This window comes from Monodelphis domestica, chromosome 4 (assembly GCF_027887165.1).
Source record: "Monodelphis domestica isolate mMonDom1 chromosome 4, mMonDom1.pri, whole genome shotgun sequence".
Taxonomy (NCBI): domain Eukaryota; kingdom Metazoa; phylum Chordata; class Mammalia; order Didelphimorphia; family Didelphidae; genus Monodelphis; species Monodelphis domestica.
The window spans coordinates 144,075,688-144,096,098 of NC_077230.1; the positions used below are offsets into that span (position 1 = coordinate 144,075,688).

The following is a 20,411-nucleotide window of genomic DNA, read 5'->3' on the forward strand; positions in this document are numbered from 1 at the left end:
TTTGGATCAATGGTGCCTCTGGCATCTCTTTTATATCTGGTTGGTCTTTCATGTGCCCAGCAGGTCTTTCAGATAAAGTTTCCAAATGGTCATCTGTCCTGGAAGTAGATAGTGGGCCTTTTTATGAGAGTTTCACGCTTTAATGGGTCCTTATTGTTACATTAATAGGATCAGAACTATTATCTGGCTTTACTTGGAAAGTTGGTGTGTATGTGTATGTGTATGTATGTGTGTGTGAGTACACACACACAAGTATTTCACTTTTTTTCCTTTTATTACTTTTTTAATAGCAACAACAAAGCTGAAAAGAAGCTAAAAATGTTCCATGATAGATATTTCCTGGGGGAAAAAACCGTGGCAACTTCTCAGTGCTGACACATACAGGGGAATCAATACTTTCCGCAATTCAATAGTGTACTGAAGTCACTTGCATCTATATTTTGATCAGCATACACATCAATAATCTACCATATTAAAATAACATTTGGGGGAGGATCTATTGCAATAAAATAAAACTTGATTTTATTTTATTTTATCTTCTGGTTTTTCCAATCTAAAGGTAGAAGAATAGTAGTCCAAGTATCAATGTCCCTGTACTCTTTTTTGCTCCTCAGAATTTCTCCCAGAATCAGAATTGGAAGAAAAAGAGAAAGACAGGAAAGAAACAAACACTTATTAAGTACCTATCACTATGAGAAATGCAATCCTAGGGTTTGGTAGAGAAAACTGAGGAGGGCAAAGTCCTTGCCCAGGATCACACAGTAACTAAATGTCTGAGGACAAGTTGAACTGGAGACTTTTTGACCACTGAAGTCTAGCATTCTATCCATTACACCACCTCACTGTCAGAGAAGGTATTTAAAGGAATCTTGGAAACCATCTAGTCCAAAAACTTCATTTTATAGATGAGAAGTAAGGCTCAGATAATTGGTCAATAAAAGTAGGAAAGGTAGAATTTGAAGCCTTATGCTCAAGATTAGCACTCTGTAAAGTAACCTATCAGAGGTTGTTAACTTGAGGCATGGCATGGTGGTAATCTGCTGAGCTCAGAGAAAAGAGATCTGGATGTACATCCTAAGTCAGACACTAGCTATTTGATCAGTCTTTTTCATAGCCAGTTTCTTCATCCATAATATGAGATAATAGCCATTGGTATGCTGGTGCCAACTCTAACCAGAGCCATTTGTTAAGTTTTTGCTACAAGCATTTCCACTTCAGAAACTGGCAAATACTATAAATCAGGACTTAATTTATTGCTCTGTTGATTGTCTAGACTTCAGGATGTCATAGAGAAAATTTTAATGCAGATTAAACTCAAAAGTGTGTCATATGTAAGAGAGTTGGTTGTTAAACATTAATAGCACATACCTGATTTAACCCTGTAATGCTAATCTCATGTGGTTATTATGAGAATGCACTGAGATAATATATCTAAAGTGCTTTGCAAATTTTATAGCACACGTTATATAAACATGAGCTAAATTTATTCCTTTTGAGAGAAAACGTGTCTAATACTCTTTGTAAAACTTTTCCTTTCAAAATTAATAGTACTTTGTATTTGATTCAGTATTTTTATTTAAAAAAATAACTTGGCAAAATACTATGGCCGTCACTTCCAGAAGCTGGCATTTCAGCATAACTTTGAAGCAAGTGGCATTTTAAGGCATTGCATATCTAAAAATCAGAGGCAGCATGTTGCCTCAGTGGATAGAAGGCTAGGCTTGGTGTCAGAAAAACTTGAGTACAAATTTGATCTCAGACACTAACTATATGACACTGAGAAGGTCAGCTTCTGTATACCTCAGTTTTCTCAATTGTAAAATGGGAACAGTAAGAGCCCCTACTTCACAGGGATTTTGTGAAGATCAAATAAGATAATATTTGTAAAGTACTCAGCAAAGTTCCTGGTACATGGTAGAGACTCACACTCCTTCCTTCCTTCCTTCTTAAAATTCACATTGTATATGGGCATAAGAGGGGCATAATTCAGGCAGTCATACTCTTAAAGTGCTTTTAATCAAGAGACTATGCCCAAAGTTAATATAAATTAGAAAATCCAACTACATATTTCTGTATTTATTAAGTGTATTTATGAATTTACTACTTATCCTCATAGTCTTTTGATCCATTTGGGCCTCTACCCAATCAGAGGCTATGACAGGTTATAATAGTATTAGTGGCCATGTCTCTGGTGTTAATAAATCTACAAAATTACTATGGTAGTATTATTTGCCCCCTTACTTTTTATTGTTTTAGCTCTTCATGATATCCTGTCCTTTTATTACCTTTTCCCTTACTTTTTAACCATATAGGTTGCCCCAAAAGTCTTAGTGAAGTTTTAAGCTATTAAAATGACTTAAGCCATAATATTAAAACCACACCAAGATTCTGGGGACATCCTGTATTTCATGTGTCTTTTATGTTTTCCTTGTGTTTTCCACATGCTATCTATTTTACTATCATAATAGTTCCATAAAGTTGGCAAAGCAAGTATTATTTTCCCTTTTTCAGAGAGGAAGAAACAGTTTTCTTAAGGATGGCAGCACCAGAACTAGAACCCAAATTTCCCAGTTCCGAACTTGGTGTTATTTCCCATTCGATGAAATATCATTTTCTTTACCCTTATATTTCAGTATTTTTCTCTCTCTTTACAGTCCTTCCTCTCATTTATTTCTTCCAATTTCCAAAGGAGATTCAGGATAATAACATTCACTATTGAGGGATCTAGAAGACTGGAGACTGTTTAGAGGAAGCATGCGATAAGTGGAGAGAGTATTAGACATTGATTCTAAAGACATGAGTAAACATCCTGAATCCTCCACTTTACTAGCTGGTTGACCATAGACAAGCTGCTACAGTTCCATGGATTTTTGTCCCTTCAGGGGAAAAATAAGAATAATAATTTTTATGAGAGCAACCTCATAGGATTGTGGAGAAAAACACTTTATAACATTAAAGATCTATAGCTATGTAAGCAATTCCAAAAGAAGGCATAGAGGAGTACTATTTTTTTAATTAAGTGGTGAGATCTTCTAGATTCATTTATCTTTTTCTCACACTTTCCTGTCTATTTTCTGACAGTCAGAGACCATCTCTACAGAGTACTATGTGTAGTACCTATCATGGGCCATATATATATATATATATATATATATATATATATATATATATATATATATATATAGGTGCTTCTGATCAATACTTCTAGATGAGAAAAATATTCTCACTAACAGCAATTAATTAAAGTTATTTCAAGATGGAATTTTAGGTCTGTACTTTCAGATGCTTTGTCTTGCTTGTACCCATGACAAATTCAATTAATGAGTATTTATTCAGCCCATTGCACTGATTTTAAATCTTTAAAATATTTTTTAAAACCATTACATATCAGAAGCATATAGGACCCTTGAAAATTATCAAGATCAACCTACACATTAGAAAATGGAGGCCCAGCAAGAGAAAGGTACCCAGTGAATTCCTAGTGAGCCAAAACAAGAAACTCATTTATCTGACTGCCTGGCCCTAACATAATTTCCATGCTAGATGGCAAAGTCCTATATTAGATGTAGTCTTTGTCCTCTGGGACATTTTATAAACTAGATTATTCCAGTTGGAATCATTCAACCAAAAGCATTCTTTCCAAAGTGACCAGTGGCCTTCATTGGCCTATCTAATGGAATACTTTTAGTCCTTATCTGTTTGGAGCTCTCTATAGCACCTGACACCATTATATTGATCAACATCTCCCACAAGCTCTTCCCTCTCTAGATTTTGTGAATGGTCTCTTGGCTCACCTTACTCAAAATCTCCTTTGCTGGATCTTCATCCAGGTCAAGCCCACCAATCATGGGAGATTCTAAAACTTCTGTCCTGCATCTTATTTTCCCCATCTCTTATTATCTTATTTGGTGATCTTTTCAACTCCCGTTATCTCAATTAACATTACTATCCAGGCAATTTTTCATATCTTTTTTTAAATCCTTTCATTCTATCTTAGAATCAATAGTGTGCTTTGGTTCCAAGGCAGAAGAGCTGCAAAGGGCCAGGAAATGAAGGAGTTCATTGACTTACCCAGAATCACCCAGCTAGGAAGTGTCTGAGGCCAGATTTGACCTCAGAACTTAGTGTTAGCTGAAGTATTAAAACCAGGATTCAAACCCAACTCTTCAGATTTCAAATACAGCACTCTTTCAACTGGAATTTCTTGAATCTTTCCATGAAGATGGCATAATATTTCAGTCAATAACAGAAAGTTAACTATGCTCTCAGAAGCCACCTAAAATTCATAGGAAGGTTCTTCATGTGGCATTGATAATGGGGGGTGGACAATAAAATGTTTTGAATGATTAGTGAATATTTAATTTGGCTATCAAAAAGATTTGTTTCAGCATCATAATATTTTTGAACTGACTTTGTATGCATGTTTTTGCTTGATTTTTTTGTTTTTGCCCAAAATTTGCCCATCCTAGTGAACATTTTTTTTAATTGGTTTGTTGCTTGGGGTAAAATGACACCTCTTTCTTATAAAAAGATACCTTCCTAACATTTCTTTGGCATTCTCTAGACTATGAAAATCTGGGCAAATGAGACTCAAGAGAAATCTAGATAAGAGGCATTTTGCCTAAGATATTTCAGACAAACGTGTGGTAGAGACAGAGTTGTGTGTGTGTGTGCGTGTGTGTCTGTGTGTGTTTAAGGTTTCCACTTAAAGTTCGGTGCCAAAGCTACAGTACTTATACATTTTCTAAATGTGTTTTAAGCAATAAGTTGTACAACATTTTTAGAACATGTGTTAAGCTATTTCTCTAAGAATGAAGCTCTTAACAAAACATAAGCACTCTGCATGAGATCTTAGCAGCAAAGTGCTTAAAAGATAAAGTAAGAATTGGTACCATGGGAAGAACACCAGCTGTAGAGCACACAGGTCCATTATGAGAAGTATGGTAGTGGGTAGGGAGAAAATGATTTAATCAGGAGTAAAACCAATTTTATTATAAGGGCACGCAGGGGGTGTGGCACCATAGTGAGAGGGACATTTCAAAATATCTGACAGATTTCAACAATGTGAAAACCCCGTTCTTTAAAGTGACAGTAAACCCCATCAGGTCTCTCTTTTTGATGCTATTGTTAACAGTTGACTGTTTAAAGCTGGCCTGCTAAGATGCTGTCGATCTATTTCAATAGTGTGTAGCCAAATAAAAGACTAATTGTTGAAATGCGATCAATCAAAAATGATCACAGGGTGGAAAGAAGGTCTCCTCTGCTTATTTAGTTATGGAAAAAACCATTGTTGTGCTAGAAAGGTAAGAACAAAAAGTGAAGGGAGAGAACTCCAGAAAAATAAACAGATTCACCTTTGTTTCCTCTTTGTGCTACGTCCTGTTAGACAGAGATTGTAACTTTCTCACAGTGGCATGGACGATCAGAAATATTTCACTTAAAAACCAGTTTTGGGTCAGTTTCACTCATGTGTGTAAAGGAACACAAACAATCTTGATTTAAGTCTCAGCCTGTCCTATAAACTCCCCCTGTCCCCCAAAATGCAAAGACACACAGAAAGAGAAACTATTAAGGGTACTTACACTGATGGTATCCTTTTATTTGGTTCCTACTGCAAAATGTAATCATAAAGTTGATGTCAAAAGGTAAAATCAGAACCAGATGAGTGTTAGATAAAATAACCTGTGCTTTAAAAAAATAATAATAATCCCATTTCCTCTAAGATATGATAAATATTTGTCCAGATTACTAAATCATAAGTGAAGTTTGTGAAATGGTTACTATTAGCCCTTTGCTATACACAAAATGAAAGACCTGCTTCAAAATTGTGCCAGGAAAATGCAACATTTTTTAAGCAGGAACATCACCTTGGTGTCTTGCTCCTTGTCATCCTAAATCAGGCCTGTAAATTCCCATAGATCTCCTTCTTGGGGGGAAAAACTCTTCTTCACCTTCCTAACAAAGATGAAAAAGAAGAAAAAATAACTCTTCAGCATAGCTTTATTTCTATTAAAATCTTCATTTTGGCATTTTGTTTCTTTAATATTTAAATGTTTCAGTTCACTCAAGCTTCACAAGCAAACATTTTGTCGTTTCTAAAAGGAGTTGGTAAGCGCTTGTGGTTTGTCTTTACTGTTATCATTTTTGACAGCTTTGCATAGCCTGCGTAGGCCAACAGGGGTCTGTCTAATATTGTTGCTGGGCAAATCTTCTTCCCTGAGATGAAAACTAAACAAAATATTTTTGAAGCAGTAAGAAGGAATTAATGTCCTTTCTCTCACAGTACTCTATTCCTTGCTGACATTACATTCAGGCAAAAAAAAGGAGAAAAGTGTTACCCATTATTCCCTTGTACATAGCAAGGCTAACACATGTAAAGCAATAACTCATTTTCTATTGCCATGTTTAGCATATGTCTCCTGTTGGCTCAGCAAGGCCTTTAGGCCGGTCCCTTGAGCCGGCCATCATTGGCAACTCTTAGCCCCTCGGCCTCAAAACCAAATAGCTTTGAATCATGTTGAGCTGTGATGCTAATTTTCATACTGATGCATTATGGGAATAAATGTATCTGACATACTGTGTCAATGGCACTGTCTCTTTGTGTCTCTTGTTTTTTTGTTAGCTGCATTCCTACAGATGGTATTCCATTGAAAATGTTCCCTTCCTACGGAAAGGAAAAAAAAAACATGCACAGCACCAAACCTCTAGGTGCAGAAGGCTGTTAACGGTTGCTGATGATAGTAGGCAAACATTAACATAATAATTAGTGTCTTGTAATTGTTTCATTAAAACCAGTTGTTCCATTTCTCCTCGTGTTTTCCCAGAAGAGAAGCTGAATTTGGACGACAGCCAGTGGGAGGACATCCACGTTGTCACCGGAGCACTGAAGATGTTTTTCCGGGAGCTGCCTGAGCCGCTGTTCCCATACTGCTTCTTTGAACAGTTTGTGGAGGCAATAAGTAAGTACCTCACATTCAGGAGCAGTTACTGGAATAGCCTGTCTGTTTAAAATACTAATAATAATAATAATAATAACAATAAGAATAATCAAATAACAGCAGACACATTCCCAGGACTCTCTACCTTCCATGTCAGTGGTTGTAATATTTGATGGCTTTTCATTTCAGGCTTTGCATTACTGTCTAAGTTTTTTTAAAAATGTAATCATTCTAGATTGACCCACTTATTTAAAACAGGCCTTATGAAACGCAAACAGTTTTCCATGGAGACTGACTTAAATGAGTCACCCTTTATATCGCTAGCCTCTATCTATTCTATTTTCAAGATTCCAATGAGTACAAAAGGCTCTATAAAAATGTTTGCATTTTGTCCAGGTCAATTACTTATGACATTGCATTAAGGATTTGCTAAATTACCAACTGAGGCAGCACATTCTCCACTCTTTTTCTTACCCTTCCCCACCAACTAACCAGCTGTGATTGACCTGCCGACAATGTGATTATTATATTTTTTAATGACAAAAGCTTATTCTCACATGTGAAATTGGTGACATGTCGCATAGAAGTTGCATCTCTTTCTGCCCAATGGGTATCATGTGGACTAAAATTCAAAGCTTTCTTTTTTGGATCATTGTGGCTTATGTTTTACTTTTTTAGAAAGAACCACATTTTTTAAAGTAATATTGTATTTTTTTTCTGAATGTAAGGAAACTTCTCCTATGGATGCTCTGAGAAGCAAGCAACCAACACATCTCTAAATTTAATATCTTAGGGTACACTTATGAGAATTGTGACAGCTTGGAAAAAGTTGCCTGGCAAGCAGGCTTATTTTTTTTAAGGGGGAAAAAAGCTTGCAAGCTTAGCAGGAGCTTAATTAAAGTCCAATCGAGAAAAATCTCCAAGAAAAAAAAAAAAGCTCAACTTAGGAGGTCTGGTCTTTGATGACTGTCTGTGCAGAGCTCCTATTAATGGGAATGGGATTTTGGTGCTCACCACATTGGACAGCAGACTCGTCAACATACCCTTTCATTCAGTTCTCATTTTGCAAAAATCTTCATACTCATGTAAGATCCCAGAAAACTGATGTCAAGGAGAATAAAGCAGAGGTGATTCTCTCAAGGTCTCTCTTTTCTTGCCTGCTTACTATTATAGAATTTTCTTTCTTTCTTTTCATTTTTAAGAGTAATAACAATGATCATCAATGGGTTTGCTGGGAGAGGGCAACATTTTTTTCCCATTTCCTGGGTTTTTATGTCATCCATTCCCATGTAATAGGAAGAGTAATGAAGAGTCATGTTTTGCAATTTCCCATATTCTTATAGTTTCTTTTAAAACATGCAGAGAAAAGTCTACAAATCTCTGTTTTTATACAAAACTGGGATACACCTGATCATTTAAATGTCTCTGGATCAGATGTTCCAAAAAGAAATTGGACCAGCAAAAAAGAGTGGTGTAGAATGAGAAGAAAGGGAGCAAATATGCAATGGGGCCTTGATTATTGTCTGCCAGTATAAACTTCCAATATCTTTAGGTTAAAAACAAAAAACAACAACAACAATTCAGGGTGTATCTGTATTCTGATTTATTGTGACAAATGCATTTAAATTTCTCTTATTGGATTATTTAATCTATTCCATCTAATCTAATCCATCCCCAAATTGGATTTCATTCCCACCTCTACAACTGGAGGAATCACATAATCATAACCAGATATGAGCACAAATAACCCTTGTTTTGACACAGGAAGTTGTATCATTCCTTAGCTGCCTTCCACTCATAAGTGTGCCTGATTGTTTTGGCCAGAGAGGTGGGTGGCTGGAGTTGTTATAGGTCAGAGATGATAGTGAGCAGCATTCTGCTCTAACAGATTGTTATTGGCTATGGAAGCTGCCACCTGCATTGGAGATTAGTTGAAAAAGTCAGATACTAAGGGAGGAAATACAGAGAGAAATAGAAACAAAAAAGGGAAGAATAGAAGTAGTCCTCACCTATCAATGAACAAAAGGACAGGTCAACTAGCCAGGTGAAGTGGTGAAGAAATACACACTAACAATGATAATCCAAGTCTATTAGAAAACCAGCAGATGTTCCCTAGAATGCAGTCTTGGTATAACTTCAAAGTCCAATTTCCATACTTTGCTTGGGTAGCATATAAGAAAAAAATGCCCATTCTTGTTCCATTTCTATTTATTTGTTCAACAGGCACTGATGAAACACCTACTACTTGCCAAAACTATAATAGTAACTTAGTGGTATAAGGAGAAAAGTTAATTAACTCTTGCCTCAAGAAGCTTTTATTCTATTGGGGAAACAGCATGAACACCTGAAGTGTGGTCCAGCTAAGGGCGAAAGCTTGAGCAAAGGCACAGATAGAGAAAATGGAATTCTTTTTTTTTTTTTTTAATATATTTTATTTGGTCATTTCCAAGCATTATTCGTTAAAGACATAGATCATTTTCTTTTCCTCCCCCCCCCAACCCCCCATAGCCGACGCGTAAGTCCACTGGGCATTAGATGTTTTCTTGATTTGAACCCATTGCTTTGTTGATAGTATTTGCATTAGAGTGTTCATTTAGAGTCTATCCTCTGTCATGTCCCCTCAATCTTTGTATTCAGGCAGTTGCTTTTTCTCGGTGTTTCCACTCCCATAGTTTATCCTTTGCTTATGAATGGTGTTTTTTTCTCCTGGGTCCCTGCAAGTTGTTCAGGGACATTACACCACCACTAATGGAGAAGTCCATTACGTTCGATGATACCAAAGTGTGTTTGTCTCTGTGTACAATGTTCTCCTGGTTCTGCTCCTCTCGCTCTGCATCACTTCCTGGAGGTTGTTCCAGTCTCCATGGAACTTCTCCACTTTATTATTCCTTTTAGCACAATAGTACTCCATCACCAACATATACCACAGTTTGTTCAGCCATTCCCCAATTGATGGGCATCCCCTCATTTTCCAGTTTTGGGCCACCACAAAGAGCGCAGCTATGAATATTTTTGTACAAGTCTTTGTGTCCATTATCTCTTTGGGGTACAGACCCAGCAGTGCTATGGCTGGGTCAAAGGGTAGATATTCTTTTGTCGCCCTTTGGGCATAGTTCCAAATTGCCCTCCAGAATGGTTGGATCAGTTCACAGCTCCACCAGCAATGAATTAATGTCCCTACTTTGCCACATCCCCTCCAGCATTCATTACTTTCCTTTGCTGTTATGTTAGCCAATCTGCTAGGTGTGAGGTGATACCTCAGAGTTGTTTTGATTTGCATCTCTCTGATTATAAGAGATGTAGAACACTTCTTCATGTGCTTGTTAATAGTTTTGATTTCTTTATCTGAGAACTGCCTATCCATTTCCCTTGCCCATTTATCAATTGGAGAATGGCTTGATTTTGTGTACAATTGATTTAGCTCTTTATAAATATGAGTAATTAAACCTTTGTCAGAGGTTTCTATGAAGATTTTTTTCCAATTTGTTGTTTCCCTTCTGATTTTAGAAAATGGAATTCTTTGTATAAAGAATAACAAGCAATTTGGCTAGAATGTAGACTGCATTAAGGAGGGTAATAAGTGCAATCAGCCTATAAAGGTAAGCCAGAACCAGATTGTGAAGGGATTTAAAAGTAAGGTTAAGGAGTGCATATTTTATCCTAAAGGCAACAGGGAGCCACTGCAACTTATTGAAAATGACACTGGGTGATCTGTGTTTAAAGAATCTCTGTAGCAGTTATGTGGAATATGGATAGAGGAAAGAGAAGAAAGGCCAGGATCAGTTGAGAAACTGTGACAATGGTCACAATGGCAGAGGATGAGGGGACTGAGCTAGAGTGGTAGTCATTTGAGTGGCGAGAAGAGGACAATCAAATTGATGCTGCAAAAGTAGAATCAAGGAAACTTCAGAACCATTGAAAAGTGAAAAGAAAGAGAGAGCGAGAAACTGAGATAACAAACCTGCCGAACTAGAAGGATGATGATACCTTCATTTGATATTTTGCTTTGTTAATTACTTGGCATGACACTCTTTCTCAGGCATTAACTATCTATGATAGAAGAATAATCATTTGCCCCTCGTTGCTCTAGTTGGATTCATTCAGTTTCAGGAAATTCAAAATCCAAACCCAGATGTGCATGATTACAACATTATAGTGGCTAGATCCTAGGTACATCTATTCAGACTGAGATTGCACAGATCTTTGTCTCTTTCTTTATCTAAATTCCTAGATTCTAGTAGCAAGGACGAGGCTATTTCCATTGGAAAGATATCATTATGTGTGTCCATAGTTATGTTTCATGTGAACACAAGGCTCTTTTCTCACCTTCCCCTTTCACCTTTTCCTAGGTTTTGTCTATGTAATATATAAGGTTGAAGATCTTATTTTGGCCCATTGATGAAAGTTCTGTCAGACTTAATTAAGTTAAAAGGTAAAAAGTAAAATGCCACTAGAATATAGCACTAGAAAGCTTTGGCCTAAATGAGAAAATGATCTTTCATGCATAAGAAGTTAATAGCTACTTGTGATATTAGAATGATTACTAAACATTTCAAAGAAGGGAAGGCATTTACTTTTTTAGTTTCTTTTTGGACAGAAAATAAGCATTAGTATGATAAGAACCTACAAATGTCATAGTGATCTTATGTCTGATAATATCCATTGGGGTAACAAAAAATAGAGTAGAGATTGTTTTATATTTCAGAATCCAAGCAATTCAACCATTGACCTGAAATTCCATCCTTGAAGCCAAAGCTATTGGGTCACCTACAGGTCATTTCCTGGGGATTTAACCCACACACTGGGAGGGTTTAATTCCTGGGAAATGACCTGTGCTGAAGCCATTATTCCCACTATAAATGAGAGTTAGGTAGGAAAAAACCCCACAGCTATAGCATTTTTATGATAGGTGATGCAATCTTGCTGACAAAGGGCTGTTCAGTGAGGCCAGGCATTTCCAGGGTAGCTGAGATGTTACAAGAAGTAGAATGTTGAGCCTTATTGGCCACTCCTTTTCTTCACTCTTGATGATCAGACAGGTATATAAGGTCCAAGGCTACGAAGAGAAATGCAGTATCTTACTCAGTTTTAGCCTCTGCTATTTTTGAGGGACAAAGAAGACTCAGGAGGGTTAAGAGAAAAGCCACACAAATCACAAATCACTGGGATGATTTAGTTGAAAGAAAAGATGACTAAGGAGTGACTTAATAGCTGGCTCCAAAAACCTGAATCACTGACCAGCTGTTCTTGTTCTCACAGAATAGAACTAAATGAAATGGGCTTAAATTTTGGCCAGGCTGATGTAGGGTAGAAATTAAGAACTTCCTAAAAGTAAGCATAATTAAATAGATTTCCAAAAATCTATCGAATATTTCCAGAAAACTCTCTTCCTTTAAAACCTGAAAAACATAACTATTTATTTGAATGGCTTAGGAATTGCACAGCCTAAAGATGTCTTCTAGTCCAAGATTTGTTTTATTTTCCTGCTGCCCACTGTGTCCCCATTCCATTCCCAAATCCTTTCAGTCTAATGCAACATTCTCATCCCTCTGGTACCCATTTCAGTTTCCATTCACAAACCACTCCAGTTGTTGTTGTTACTTCTCTTAGCCTGTCTCACATAAGGCATTCTCAGGCATAGATTATTTTCTGTCCATTTCTGCCTTCTCTCAAATCCCAACTGGTATCAGAATTCAGAAAAAAAAGAATCAGGCTGTTTGATAAGTGGTAAATGAGAGGAGAATAAAGATAGAAGTAACGTTGCTTCATCTTTTATGTACTTTACCTGAGGGGAAAAGTGGGAATTTATTTCCTCTCTTAAAACATAAGCTTTATAAATTCATCCACAAGAGGAAGTGATCAACCCACCAAGTTCTGATGAATCCTTTGCACTGATTTTGCTCAGCATTTTTAGATTCAGTTTGATACCAATTTGTAGTTGCTGGTTTATTGTTTTGAGGTTTCTTAGAATACTTTTGTGTCCATGTGCAAATAAACAGGATGTTTTAATTTTCTTTGTGTTTCCTTCACAACTTCTCAGAACACACTTCTGTACCACCATTATCTTTAACATCAGTAAGCATTTATTAGGTATTAGTAAGTGTTTGCTACTGTACTAAACACTGGGGACATGAAGAGAAACAAACAAATAAAAATCATATCTGCCTTCAAGGAGTTTATATTCTAATGGAGGAGACAAAGTATCTATTTCCTTTATTGTTTCTACCAGCTGAAGCCCCAAAGTTTCCTTCAGTTTGATTCATCTAATAGGTCAAACCCTCTTTAAAAGTCTATCTCCAATAGTTCATTATGTGAGCAAGTGACCTTGGGTTTTCAATGTCTACGCCATTAAATTCAAATAGCTCAAACTTAAAAGAACGTTGGGCACAGGCCAGGGTACCCCTGTGTCTCTTCACTGAGGACTGGTCTTGGCAAGGGACAAAGAAGCTTGTCATTAGGAGACTGGCTACCTGGAAATGAACTGCCATTGCTGGGAGCCATAGAAACCTATATAAATGGACAAACATTTTAAATGGATTTCCTATGCAAAATTTGTAACAAACCTAGGGTCACAAAAATGGAGATAGGAATTAAATCACAGAGTTTTAGGCCACCTACAAACATTGTTTCCATGTAGTACTCTTGAGTTCCTAAAGTATAGGCTTTGTTAAATAACCAGTGATCTATAGGAAGAAATGAAAAACTATATACAGTGATCCCTCATCTATTGTGGGAGTTAAGTTCCAGAGACCCCCCCCCCATGATAGATAAAAATCCACAAAGTAGCAGCATTATATTTATTTTAATATTTATATACATTTTAAGGCTTTATAAACACTTCCCACTCTCCTATAAATCTTCTCCTCACTCTTATTAACCTTTCCCACACTCTTATAAACACTGAGCCAATCAACGCCCAGGATACAGAACACAGCGGTGTGATTGGTCAAATTTCATTCCATCAGCCATAGTATGCTATATACAATCTCAGGTTGGTAAACTTGCCCAATCCATAGTGGCATACTGCATTTCCATCCTGTACGGTACAGTATTCATCTGCAAAATCCCATGATATAGTAAAAACTCTACTATATAGATATATAGATATAGATATAGATATAGACATAGACATAAACATAGACATAGACATAGACATAGATATAGATATAGATATAGATATAGATTTTTTTAAACCTACAATACAGTGAAGACCTAATAAGTTAACTGCAATATAGCGGACAACTTTATACTTCACTTCTATGTTGCACTTTAAGTTTTAGAAATCATTTTACATGCATTATTATATATGTCCTTTACAAAAATCCTATGAGATAACAACTTTTTTTTATCCTCATTTTACAAATTATATGATTTTGGCCAAAATTACATAGTCCATAAGGGTCTGAGGTTGGACACAAACCCAGATCTCCCTGAATCCAAGTCCATTATTCATTCCATAATGTTACATTGCCTCTTCATTAGTAAACCACTTTTTTGGTAAAACTAATTTAATTTGTAAAAGAGAATAAGAGCTCATGTGTAGGTTCATGAATCATTAATTGTTTCTTCAAGAAGAGAATCAGAAAGCACAGAATGAAGGCATCATTTTTAAATATCATAGCATTAGGGAATATACTTTCGATTTCATAAATATAGTTGGTTTTTTTTGTTTTGTTTTGTTTTGTTTTGTTTGTTTGTTTGTTTGTTTGTTTGTTTGTAAACCCTTACCTTCCATCTTTGAATCACTACTTCCAAGCAGAAGAGTAGCAAGAGGTAGGCAATGGAGATTAAGTGACTTGCACAGCTAGGAAGTATCTGAGGTCAGATTTGAACCAAGGAACTTCGCATTCCACTGAGCCACTTCACTGCCCCCTGACAGGAGTTTTGTGGAAAGAAACTCTCTATCAGGAAAGGTTAGCATCTTTTCTACAACCAATATTTAGCATTGGAATGTTACCTAGAGCACTGAGTCAGTTTTCCATTTGCCACTGTCACATGGCCAGAATAAGTAAGAGGTAGAACTTGAGCACAGGGTTGTCCTACAATTAAAATGACTTCTCTGCTCTTTACAACACACTCTCTAATAATATCACATAATGTATAACTAACAAGAGTTTAGCATAGCAGTTATAGAGTAAATTTTTTAGAATCAGATAATTGACTTGTTAAAGTAGGAATCAAAGAACATATCATATTAGAAACTTTAAAGATAAAACATATTTTGGACAGTTATTCCAACCCAAAGCATTTAAATAAACTATAGATGACCTCCCCTCAGAAAAAAAGGAAATGAACCAAAGTTAAGTAAATTAACTCAGACTAACAATATAAATTAGAGAAGTTTAACAGTTAGAAAACAACTGCCCCAGGGAGGAGTTTGCAAGGGCCAAGAAAAGTGCACAACCAATCAAGAAGATAGATGTAGCAGCTCATAGCAACCCCAGTTTCTAGGACAAGCTCCTTTACAAAACACTGTGACAGAAAATAACTGAAAACCAGGTGGAATCTTACTAATTTCATTGAGCCTAAGACCCCTATGAATTCTCAAAGAAATCCACAGAAATGCAAAAGGGATCATTTTGACTATCCACACTAGATAAACAAAGTGAATCAGCCAACTAGCATTAATTGACTGCTTTATGGAATGCACTAAAGATACAAATATAAAAGTAAGAAAATCCCTAACCTCAAAGAACTCACCACTTATGGTCCAAACTATGAAATAAAGTTCTAATAATTCCATCAATTCAGTCAACCATTGTAAATATTGTGGATAGGTGGTACAGATGGACAATAAGTTGGACCAAAGATTGAGTGGAGGAGGAGATAGTTTTTCATTACATTTGAGAAACTGCACAATGACCCCAAAATGCTAAATGCCACAAATCCCATATCTTTAATGCTAATAGTATCCTTGTTATAATATATGGCTATTAATCACAGAATTGCACCATCTCAAAGGAATCAAAATTATAAGTAACTCAAAACCAATGGATAAAAATACTATGTGTATAAGTCAGCTATAAAATTATCAGATATATTTAAAAGAAAATGACATTTTGAAGAACACATATGACTAGAAATGGAGGCTACCTTGTAATATAGAAAAAATGAAAGATGCCAAAGTGTACCTAGATGGATGACAAAAAGATTTTCTTTTTAATCATAGAAATAGCTCCAGCATGATGGACATTTCACTGGTGGAGAGAGTACTCCCTATGTAAAACAAAAGTCTATTAATGTATGTCAGGCAAATCACTGATAAATTAAAATAATAACCCAATACTATCTCCTTGAATCTCTTTATTTGGTCACATATAAATGATTAATTTTAAAACTTAAATTAACAACTATGTTATTTTTAAAAACTATATCAAGAAGGACGATATTAAAACCACTGGAAAACATTACAAAGCTATAATTGGATACAAATCAATGTGAATTTTATAAAGGCTTCCAGTGACCTCCAGGAATAATTCTATCCTTCATGTGCTAGTTTTAAAAACTGAAATAACTCTTAAGATAAAGATAGGATTAAAATTAAGAACAGACCAATCTTTTTTATTAAATTTTATTTTTCCTCAATTATATGCAAAATGTTTTCAATATTTTTCAAAGAATATTGAGTTTTGAATTCTTTCTCTCCCTATCTCCTGAATCCCTTTCTCCCCATGATATGGTAAGCAATCTCATATCGTGTGCATTCATGTAAAACATGTTTTCCATATTAATCATTTTGTGGTAGAACACTCAAAAAATTTAAGTGAAAAAAGTTTGCTTTGGCCCACATTCAGATTCTCAGTTCCTTTTCTCTGAGAGAGGGCATTTTTATTTTAAATCCTTTGAGACAGTTTTGAATCATTGTATTGCTTAGAATAGCTGTTATTATTCATTGTTGTTCACTGTATAATATTCTTATCACTGTTTTTCTGGGTTAATGGTCCTTAGTTGAAATTCTCGCTCCTTTGCCCTCTGAAATGTTATATTCCAAGCCCTTTGATACTTAAAATAGAAGCTGCTAGATCTCATGTTATCCTGACTGTGGCTCTTCAATATTTGAATTGTTTGTTTTTGACTATTGGCTTTATTTTCTCTTTTAACCTCGGAGTAGGGGAATTTGAGGAGTTATCCTTTTAGGATTTTTTTAGGAGGTGATCTGTGAATTCTTTCCACTTCTATTTTTCCCTCTGTTTCCAGAATATTATAGCAGTTTTCCTTGATAATTTTCTGAAAGATGATGTCTAAGTTCTTTTTTTTTTTTGCTCATGGCTTTCAAGTAGTTCAGTAATTCTTTTATTATCTCTCTTGAATTTATTATTCAGTTCAGTTGGTTTTTTCCCATGAGATAGTTCACATTTTCTTCCTTTTTTTTTCATTCTTTTGACTGAATTTTTCTAGATGTCTCATGGAGTTATTAGCTTCCACTTGCCCAGTTCTAATTTTTGAGGCATGATTTTCTTGAGTGAGTTTTTGTATCTCCTTTTCCATTTAGCCAATTCTTTGTAAAGAGTTCTTTCCCTCGGTGAATATTTGTATCTCATTTTCCATAAGGCCAATTTTGTCTTTCAAGAAGTTTGGTTTTTTTTTCTCTTCAGTGTGTTCTTATATATCTTTTTTTTTTCCATTTGACTAATTACATTTTTTAAAAAGTTTTTTTTTCTCTTCATTGGGTTTTTTGTGCTTCTTTTATCAATTGGCCTATTCTGTTATTTAAGATTCTTCATTTCTTAAGGGGTTTTTGTGCCTTCTTTCACTAATTTCTCTTACCAATTTTTCTTCTACCTCTCTTATTTGATTTCTTAAATCATTTTTTTGAGCTTCTCCATTAATTCTTTTTGGGCTTGAGAGCAAATGGTGTTTTTCTTGGAGTCTTTGGATGCAGCAGAATTTTCTTTGTTATCTTCTGAGTTTGAATCTTCCCTATCACAAAAATGACTATCTATGTTGAATTTCTTTTCTGTTCTTGTTTGCTCATTTTCCTGTATTTTCTTTTCATTTTTTATTTAAAAAACTATTAAAGTTGGTCTCTATGCCTGTGGTGAGGCGAGCACTGTTCCAAGCTTAATATCCTTTGTACAGCTGCTCTGGGGATCTATATGCTTTCAGTTTTTCCAAGGTGGTATTATGTAATGAGAGGTGTGTTCAATACTCCTAGCTTATGCTCTGGTATTTGAGGAAAATAGCATATTGACCAACAATATTTGTCAAAACTGGTCACTGGTTTCCTACAAAAGGTACAAAAAAATTCTCTGTGGATAGTGAGATACTTCAGAATCCTTGCTTTGTGGATAATATTGACTTAATTCCTTTCAGTACCAGATCATGTCATAGTATCTTCAGTGACATGTACAAATATGTACCAGGGATCTATCAAACAATTCATACCAAAAAATGAATGGATATTCACTTAGGTCGCACAGTAGACAGTGCTTTAGAGTCAGGAAGACTGGAGATCAAACCTAGCCTCAGACACTTCTTGGCTGTGTGATAGGTACTACTTTACTAGGCTTCAATTTCCTCATATGAAAATGGGGATAATAGTAGATACCTCCCATGGTCATTTTGAGAATAAAATGAGATATTTGTAAAGCATTTTTTTAAAGCTACAAGGCTCTACAGAAAAGTGACAAGGCTCTATTGTCAATATTGTATGCAACTGGATGGCAGTATTTTGATGTATGCAAGTAGATAAAAAGTCTGACTGAAAATTTAACAGAAGGACAATAGTGGATTGTATTATATTTGGGAAACTGTGAAGAATTTTCAACCATTCCTAATTGTTCCTCAGGGCAAAACACCTTCTTTTTATCATAGGAATTCTTCTAATGATACTATAGAATTGCAAAAGTTGAAAGGTCAGAGCCTCAGAAGAATCAAAGTTGTAGGTGACCCAGGGATCTATAGGCAGACTTAGAAGTGTTATAATTAGTCTGTGGCATATTTCTGACAATGACTTGCATGCAAGAAGTGACTTGACACTGGAATTGACAATGAGCAAAATATATGATCAGAAAAGATGGTGGACTGGTCATGTAGCTAAGAATGAACAAATGGGTAAGGGTTTAAAAAAAAAAAGAAAATTCAACAAATAACCTTTACTAGACCCAGAGTATCTCCACATACAAAACTCCTGCATACAGCCATTTAAACATAACTTTGATCCATGGAAATTTTAAAAAATAGTTTTAATTATTGTCAACATACAAAATACCCTAAACTTCATGGAATGAAAAGATTTCAAAATATAGAGACCTATCTGAATATTTTTTTCAATGTGAGAAAAGGGTAAAGTATATTTCATCCCTTCATTTTGTTTGCTACTGCCATTGTCCCAGACATGTTTTCAGTGAACCTCTAGGAGATCAATACTTTTATTCAATTACAAAAAACTGATAATTTTGTCCACCAAACCTACCCTTTTATCCATTATACATAACCACCAAATATTAAACATAGAAGAATAACAGTAATATGAGCTAACATCCTGTACTAGGGCCACCATTTCTATATCAATTACATCAAATATCGACTCTGAAAATAATAATAAGGATGATAAGAACAAAGTGTTATCATTGTTATTATCACTGTTATATAGAAGACTCATAGTAAACTTGCATAAAGCAATTTTACACAAATAAAACATTTCATAAACATAAGAAGTAACCATCATATTGAGCAGACATCTCATAAATGCTTGCCATTGATCACAAGGGGAACCAGTCAAGACAGTATTGATGGGTTGGCACAATCCATCCCTACTAGTGAAAGAAAACTTATACAACATGCCCAGCTGTCAGCGAGTCAGTAACATCATCTTCATAGACAAAGGATGACAGCTAAAGACATTGTAGTTTGGAGAAACAATTTCTCAGTTGCATGCTCTAATGGTTTTCTCCATGGTAATCATACCGTTCTGCTGTTAAAGTATTGTTTGAATAGGTAATTGAAAAAAATTCCCAGTCAAATATCTTTGTAAATATTTTCTTTACTCTTGACTTTATGCTGCCCTTTGGTCAAACTATTTCTGATGCATCGTCAACTCTGTTATGACACTCCTTGGGAGAAAGGAAACAGAGCTTGCAAGACACTTGACTAAAAACGGTTGCTGAACATAAAAGTATGATAGTGACGAATTGCCTTAATACCAGAGAAAGTGAAAAATGGAATCTAAGGATTATTTCTTAGCAAAAAAACAGAGGTGTAAAAATAATATGGGTATAAAAATATCCCTTTCTGTGCTAAATCAAGGAAAGATGAAATTAAAATAAAAGTAGGTTTTGATATAAAAGAAGTCCTACCATACAAGTTTCTATAGAAGATTAAATTTCTTACTGACTTGATTTTTATTGCTATAATTTTTTTTTTGTGAACTGGAAATTTTATGGTAGGTGCTTGCCCTGTCTCTTAACTCATGCTAATTATATACATAATTAAATATATTTTTAAAGTGAGAGGGAGAGATGACTAGAGCCA

The 20,411-nt window shown here is 35.4% G+C and overlaps 1 protein-coding gene across 5 annotated transcripts in view; it reads left to right on the forward strand.

The window, feature by feature from the left end:
* ARHGAP15 (Rho GTPase activating protein 15) overlaps positions 1-20,411 on the forward strand; it is an 892,738-nt gene that overhangs the window by 731,743 nt on the left and 140,584 nt on the right. For all 5 annotated transcript variants that reach the window (XM_056793814.1, XM_007494120.3, XM_056793815.1 and 2 more), the window contains one exon: positions 6,825-6,959. In XM_056793814.1, coding sequence (XP_056649792.1) covers positions 6,825-6,959 — 135 coding nt within the window. The remainder of the gene's footprint in view (positions 1-6,824; positions 6,960-20,411) is intronic.